The 7,707-nt window shown below is 33.6% G+C and overlaps 1 protein-coding gene across 1 annotated transcript; it reads left to right on the forward strand.

Annotated features, from left to right (window-relative positions):
* Positions 1-2,920: 2,920 nt before the first annotated feature.
* On the forward strand, positions 2,921-5,567 carry LOC7471937 (alcohol acyltransferase 9). Its single transcript, XM_024594891.2, has 2 exons — positions 2,921-3,460; positions 4,513-5,567. The coding sequence occupies exons 1-2, from the start codon at positions 3,032-3,034 to the stop codon at positions 5,443-5,445; spliced, it is 1,362 nt and encodes a 453-aa protein (XP_024450659.1). The 5' UTR covers positions 2,921-3,031; the 3' UTR covers positions 5,446-5,567.
* Positions 5,568-7,707: the final 2,140 nt, after the last annotated feature.

Genomic DNA, 7,707 nt, shown 5'->3' on the forward strand with positions numbered 1-7,707 from the left:
CTCGGAACTTAGCCGGCCAACTCTTGCCCATTTCAGGTTTTTAAAAAAAAAAAAACTTAAATTCAACTGAGCTGATGAAAACCCAATTTAACTTTATAAAAAAAAATTAAAACAACTTTATTTTAATTTTCATGGTTAATCCACTCAATCTATGACTTGAACATTAGGCCAGATTAAGAACTGGATCAGGTTTAATAAATTTGAGGCAAGAATTGAGAAAAATCTGAGGATAAGACATGGTATCCAATACATTGCTACCTTGGCAGATTTTAGTCCCATGACCTCCAAGCAGGAAATACTGCCCAGAATGTCCTGCTACCAAGCGGAAGCCAAGCCCTAAGCTTGTCTGGATGTTTCCGATTTTCTTGCAGCAATCTGCAGACAAATTTTTCCTCCATCACTGCACTGCTACTCATCAACTCGATGTTTAGACATGTTTCTTAAAAGAGACCATATTTGTACGTAGCAAATCCCAGTGGACAAATTAGGGAAATCCTGGGCTGGGATTGAGTCACTTGCTATGTATGTACACACACATATACAGAAATAATTGATCATCACTGGAACCAGGCTATAAATAAAAGCAAATGTCATGATTTGGATGGCATGCAGTTTTGATTAACAAGAGTGATTGTGCTAATCAGGTAATTAAATTTTATAGAGTAATATTGTATATATCCAGGGGTGGCCTACGGCAAGCTTTGGGGTAGCTTGGCACCCCCAAAGTTTTAAACAAATTTCATTTTAGTATTTAAATTTTTTATTTTTTCACAATAGTTATGCATTTAGTCCCTTCAAAAATAAAATATTTACACTCCAACTTTATAGTTTTTATAATGGCACTTTCAGTTAATATTTTCTAGTTTCAACCCTCATTATATCCAAATAACAAGAAATGTATTTTTTTTAATGAAAAATGGACATCCATGTCCACACACCATATCATAAAATAAGATCTATCATTGTAAGAAGATTTATATCTACCAATATTTCTCTCTCTGTTTTTTTTTTAATGTAATTGTGTTTGTGATAATCGATGATTTTATACATACATATATTATTCTGCCATAAGTAAATAAAGATCTGCTCCAAACAGATTACATAGATAGTCTAGCAAATATATTTATGGACGAGTGAGATAGGTCTAGTTCCAAGAGAAAGTTTGGTCACGTCATACCAGAATAACGACTCAAAAATATCATAACTTTTGATCCGATCGTTGGATCGTGCTCAAATATTTATAGGAGTTTCCAGATGCCCTTTTTCTTAGAAAAAAACTTGATCGTTGAATCTTTAGATTTTAAAAATCTCATCTTAGGCCCTCGATTTCGGCAGTTTTTGTGATTTTTCTTGTTATTTTTGGATTTCACGCTTCTTTCCTTGATAATTTCATATTTTTATTTTGTTTCCTAATTGAGGTAGGGTTTCTAGTCCATTTAAGACTTTGTAAATCTCTTAAAGAGGGGAACTGAAAGATTGCTATTCTAGAGAAAATAAAACCTACGAACTTGAGGTCCACATCTTCAGTCCCTTATGCTCATTAAAATTTTTATGTTTTTTCTTTGTTTATCGTTGTTTTTAGTTTTCACTGCATCACTTTTCTTATGATTTTTATTGTCCTCTCATGAAAAATGTTGCTTTCACTAAAAGGTGTCTCACAAAATAGAAAAATTAGCTATGCATTCACTCAATAACATAGTTTTAGTCGTGGTCTAAGAGTTATGTTGCAGGTTGGTCATGACAATTTAGGTTATTTTGTTTTAACCAAAATATCTATATTTAACTAAATCAACTCTCATTTTAATTTAAAAATAAACTTATCTTGACACAAGCTTTGAGTTGATAAATTATCAAGCCAACTCATTTAGTATATATATAAACCATCGTTAATTTTTTGAAGTATAAAAAATAGTATTTCATTAATACAAGAAAACACAAATACAACATTATTAGCACATTATAGTTATAGAAAGTATAACAAGCGTGAGAGATCTAGCTATTTGAAAAAGATCTCGACAATATTAACGGTGAAAATTGAAATTTTGAATAGGAATTGATTCAAAAAGCATTAAAAATAGTCTGAACAATAGTGGAAGAGAATGAAGATCGATGTTAGCGACTCTTTTTATTTTTGCAAAGAGATTTTTATATAAAAATTTCCATTATATATATCAAGCTTAAAATCTCTTGAGCAAATATTATCATTAAATTCAAAATCTCTTAATTTCATTCTTAATCATAATAAAACAATATCATTATCTTCAATTATCATATTTTATTTTCTTCTTCTTCTTTTTTTTGCCTGTTATTCTCACTCCCCAATCTTTATATCATTTTTTTTATTTTTTTGATAAAACAGGTAAAAATTAGGTATGGCAATAAAAATATAAAAATCATCAAAATATACTGAAAATACATTAAAATAATTTATTTTATATATAAAATATTTTGAAATCACCCTTTAAATTATATTATCAAACGCACACCATATATCGATTACATATATTCATTTTAAATGAAAAAAAATACTATATATAGCATCGGTGGCCCTTGAATCTTTAAAAATATTCCATGATCTTATATATTTCTAGGTGATGCCCGACAAAACATATGCTCCCTCTCCATATTGGAATTTTGATGTTCTACCACTTAGTGTGTGTGTGTGTGTGTGTGTGTGTGTGTGTGTGTATAGTGTGTGTGTGTGGGTGTATTTATAAATATAGTGTGTGTGTTTTATGATGTTAAAATGTCAAGTGTACGGACAAGGTCTTACAAAAGGTAGATAAATGCACGCACTCTTCTTAGCCTCACTCTTATAAAGGAATCGGATCGTACCTTCACCATATCTAACCGTAGATCTCTGTGTCTCTTGTCTACAAAAGCTCTACCTCTCTCCCACTCTCTTAATTGTCTATCAATCAACTCGTACTCTCTCTCTCTCTCTCTCTCTCTCTCTCTCTAACTTATCTATCATCATCATCATCATTATCATCGTCAACAAGCACCTGAAGAGTACGAAAAGAACACTAACATGTTAAAATTACCGGAACTTCCAGACTGTTTCTATCAGAACCAACCAACCTTAATCTTTCCAAGCAGCCCAACACCAAAGCATTCTCTGTACCTTTCCAATCTTGATGATCAAAAGTTTTTAAGGTTCTCTATTAAATATCTCTACCTTTTCAAAAAATCTATAAGCCTTGATATCTTGAAATATTCACTCTCCAAAGTTCTTGTGCATTACTACCCTCTAGCTGGGAGGTTGAGAGCCAGCACAGAAGTTGATCAAAAGCTTGAGGTTGATTGCAATGGAGAAGGTGCTGTCTTTGCTGAAGCTTTCATGGATATAACTGCTGAAGAGTTTCTTGATCTTTCCATGAAACCAAACAAGTCCTGGAGAAAACTTCTATACAGAGTGGAAGCTCAGAGTTTCTTGGATATTCCTCCTCTTGTAGTTCAGGTTAGCTTCTTCTTCTTCTTCTTTCATATTTCCTGCAGAGACTTTTCTTGAAATGTTCTCCTGTTTGCTTTTATTTTCCAGGAGTCACTTACTTCTTCAGGGTTCTTGAATAATTTTTCTCTCTCAAAATCATTATATTTCCTAGACCCTGAATTAATTATTCATGGTTAATTAATATACTATGCAACAAATTAATCAACTTACTGGAAATGAGCAATCAGAGTGTTTATTGACTGACTTGTTGCTTAATTAATAATTTTCATAATTAATTAGCACCTACCAATGGCTAATGTGCTTTCGTTCCTTCATTAATTTATTCAATCCTCGAAAATTTTGCCAGATCGCCTATTTGCTTTAGTGCTCCCAGATCCTCTGACGTTACCAATTATAGATAAACACATGTTGTTCCAAGTTGTCCAGTATGATCTTTCTCTTTCAATCATACATGATGGTGCCAAGGCAACAAAATATATATATATATGGCTAACGACACCGTTTTACTCTGTTTGCCTCGCTTCATACTCAGGATAATGTTGTAGTAGATGTCCCTACTCCCTACCCTTCTATCATCACATATTGCTAAACTCTCCTTTGTTCCTTTCACTTGTCTTGGTTGGTGAGTAATGAGTTTTGAGAGCCTCTCCTTTTCTCTACCGAATTGTCCCTAGTTTCCGAATTTATCTTTACTTTATTATTCAATTTCTTGGCTACCATTCTCTTATAATTTTCCGAATTTATTTCTCGTATTGGTTTCCAGAAAATTGAATAATTGGACGTTCCGCATTCAATGGCCTTCGCATGTACGAAACTCACTACACACCATAATGTACGATATTCATTTAAACTTTAATTATAGTTTATATTTATATTTATCTTATTATATATTTTAAGAAAATTATAGTTTATATTTTTTATAATTATAAAATAAATTAAATTATAGAATGATTTAGGATATTAAATGCATAGTAAATTTTTTATTTGGTCTTTTGAAAGGAGCCTTTTTCTTAAAAATCACACTTGAAGAATTTACCTTCACATTTTTTTCTTTTCAGGTGACGACTCTCAGGTGTGGAGGGATGATCGTGTGCACGTCGATCAATCACTGTGTATGTGATGGCATAGGCACATCACAGTTTTTACATGCATGGGCCCAGATCACCACAAAACGGAATCTTGATCTGCCAATCTTACCGTTGCACAGCCGCCACGTGTTAAAACCCCGAAACCCCCCAGAAATAACCTTCACTCACCCAGAATATGTCCGAATTGCCCCTGGAGAAAATGGCCACTTGGACATGGACATTAACCATTTTCTACGATCTCAGCCACTAGTGCCATCATCCTTAACCTTCACTGCCTCCCATATCCTCCACCTCAAGAAGCAGTGCGTGCCATCGCTGAAGTGTACCACCTTTGAAGTATTGGCATCTCACACATGGCGTTCTTGGGTTAGGGCACTGGACTTGTCACCTTCACTCAACGTCAAGCTTCTTTTCTCCGTAAATGTCAGGAAAAAGTTAATCCCAGAAATACCACAAGGGTATTATGGGAACGGATTCGTGTTAGGATGTGCACAGTCTTGTGCCCAGGATTTGGTCACTAGCAACATGTACCACGGGGTCAAATTGGTTCAACAAGCTAAGTCAAGTTTAACTGATGATTATGTGAGGTCGATGATTGATTTGTTGGAGGACAAATCAGTAAAAACGGACCTTCCGATGAGTTTGGTTATATCCCAATGGTCTAAGTTAGGGTTAGAGGATTTGGATTTTGGAGAAGGTAAACCATTACATATGGGTCCCCTGACAAGTGATATTTACTGCTTGTTTTTACCAGTTGCTGGTGATTTTGATGCTGTGAGGGTGCTACTATCGGTGCCAGAGAGTGTGCACGAGAAATTTGAGTATTACATGAAGGAATGTTTGGGTAATGCAGCAAACGGGGATGCGAAAGGGTCTCATGTGGAAGAAAATGGATTCTGTTGAAGAAGCTTGTGCTATTTTTATTTATTTTTTTCTCCTTTTTCTCTTGTTTTCGACTCTTTAATTAATAAAAACCATGTGTGATGATGGGATCAACTAATTAATATAATTTGAGCATGTATGTGCCTAACCAGGGTGCATGCCTGTTTCAATATAATAAACATAATTTTAAATTATTTTTTATTAATTGGGCTTTCTTTAATGATAAAGAAATTACTAAAACTAGTGTTTGATTTTAGCAAAATAAATTATTAGATATGCAATTGATTAATTAAACTATGTATGGTATCAAATAATAGTAATAATAATGCTAAACATCAAGAAAATATGAGGAAAAAAAACTTTATAATTAAATAAATATGAATAGTTGAATCATGATCTCAAATCGAGATATATCTATAGATTTCATTAGTCCAACGATCCATGTACATTTTTAGTTCATAAACTACTGAACGAATCGGAAAATTAATATATGATTAACTAACGCATTAAATCCTAACATTATGATGCAATAATTTCTCCTGACATTTTGTCTTTAACCATAATTGTTCAATTTAAAAGAATATGCTTTTCATTTCTTGTATGAATCCAACCAGTGGCAGAGGTAAGGTAACATTGATTTTGCTTACAAAGTCAGTTGCCTGATTAACATCACTTTGTCATCTTTTTGACTTGCGTTACTAGATTTCGTTTTTAAGACGGGAGTTCTTGGCAGATTAGGATCCATCAAAAGTCCTCTCGGTAGCCTTTTATAGCGTGGCGCATTCGGACCTACTGGCCTAAAAGCTCTCCGGCGGCCCCCCCCCGGCCTTTCGAGCAAGGTCGTTTTCTGATATATACGAGTAGCATTACTGATCATATAGCCTTACCAGTTTCTAGCTAGCCCTAAGAAATTCATCGGCTGAAAATAATCTAAACCGATCAGTAGCCAAATCATTTCGTTCTTTCAGCTATGAGACGGTGATTACAAAGAAACTTCTCAATCTAAAAAAATAAATTGTTAGGTAAAGTTTTAATTGTATTAATTTCTATCAGGTGAAAAGTTAAGTGCTCCATTCATTTCAAATTATAATTAGAAAATCAATAATACTATTTGGATGCTGTGAAAAAAAGATGACCTAACCCTATTCTTTCTATGGTTTAATTAGTGATTGGCTATTGTTACTTTATTGTCTTTCATAGAAAAAAATAGGAACACCGATTTCTTCTGGTTCGACCGGGTCTTAGAGGTACTATTAATTATATATCTAAGTTGGTGTATTCTCCAAAAAAAAAAACTCTTACCCTATGTATCTCTGCTTGATGTAATGGCACCATAGCATATCTTTGAGAGATGCTATTTAAGTTTATAGGATCGATATGCGGTATATCTGCTGGAATAAGCATACAAACTCATCTAAAAGTTGATTTTGAATCTCTTTCCTTCAGTTTTCCTTTATTCTAAAACATAAAATATATAATCGTCGCTATGTATATGAACTTAAAAAAGGGCGATGCGGCATCTTCTGACGTGTTGAGAATTGTCTTTGTATTTCAAAAAAGGTTATGCCGTCCAATTTCGAGCAATACCCTTGTAATGCTCCTAAAACAAATCATTAGACAGCGTCAATCATGAGTTGCTAGGTGTTTGATCAATGGAACGGGCATTTGTGAATGACAAGCTGGATTTGGTGATGAAAACCATTACAAAGAGTATATATGATTGTTATGTCACTGAGATCTTCTTGTTTTTTTTAATATAGATGTTTTTTTTTATTTTTGTCTATATTTAATTCCATTTTGGGCTATTATTGTTTTGAAGATTCAATAATATCCAACCAAATGCAAGTGCTTGTTTTGTAATTATGTTCTTCCTCTGCCTTTCTTCTATCCAACTACCAAGGAAACGATGTGGCTATCACCTTCATGCGAGGAAGCAGCCATTCATCTAATCATGTTTGTAGGCATGATTGCGTTGTGATCATAATCTCTCTTTTCGGGAATCGAGGAGTTCCAGCTCTCCCACTATGGACAGATCATTTTTTATTTTGTCTTTAATACTTGACGGATGCAAACATCTGATATGGTAGGGAGAGTCCCAAATAACTTTAAAAAAAAAAAAACAAAGAGATGAGATAAAATCATTGCACTTGTTCGATACCACTCTCATTGTCGATCTAATAAAATAAAAGATATCCTCGAGATCTTGTTTTTCTAACATTGTCTGCTGCAGGTCATGGAAATTGTATTGAGTGTTAGGTCAAACAAAGTTACCATCACATTCAA

Source organism: Populus trichocarpa, chromosome 2, assembly GCF_000002775.5.
Source record: "Populus trichocarpa isolate Nisqually-1 chromosome 2, P.trichocarpa_v4.1, whole genome shotgun sequence".
Lineage (NCBI taxonomy): Eukaryota > Viridiplantae > Streptophyta > Magnoliopsida > Malpighiales > Salicaceae > Populus > Populus trichocarpa.

What these genes read in the sequence shown, in the direction of transcription:
- LOC7471937 (XM_024594891.2), top strand. Translation starts at nt 3,032, where the DNA reads ATGTTAAAATTACCGGAACTTCCAGACTGTTTCTATCAGAACCAACCA. An exon ending in TTCCTCCTCTTGTAGTTCAG is followed by an intron (nt 3,461 to 4,512) that starts GTTAGCTTCTTC and finishes TTTTCTTTTCAG; the next exon opens with GTGACGACTCTCAGGTGTGG.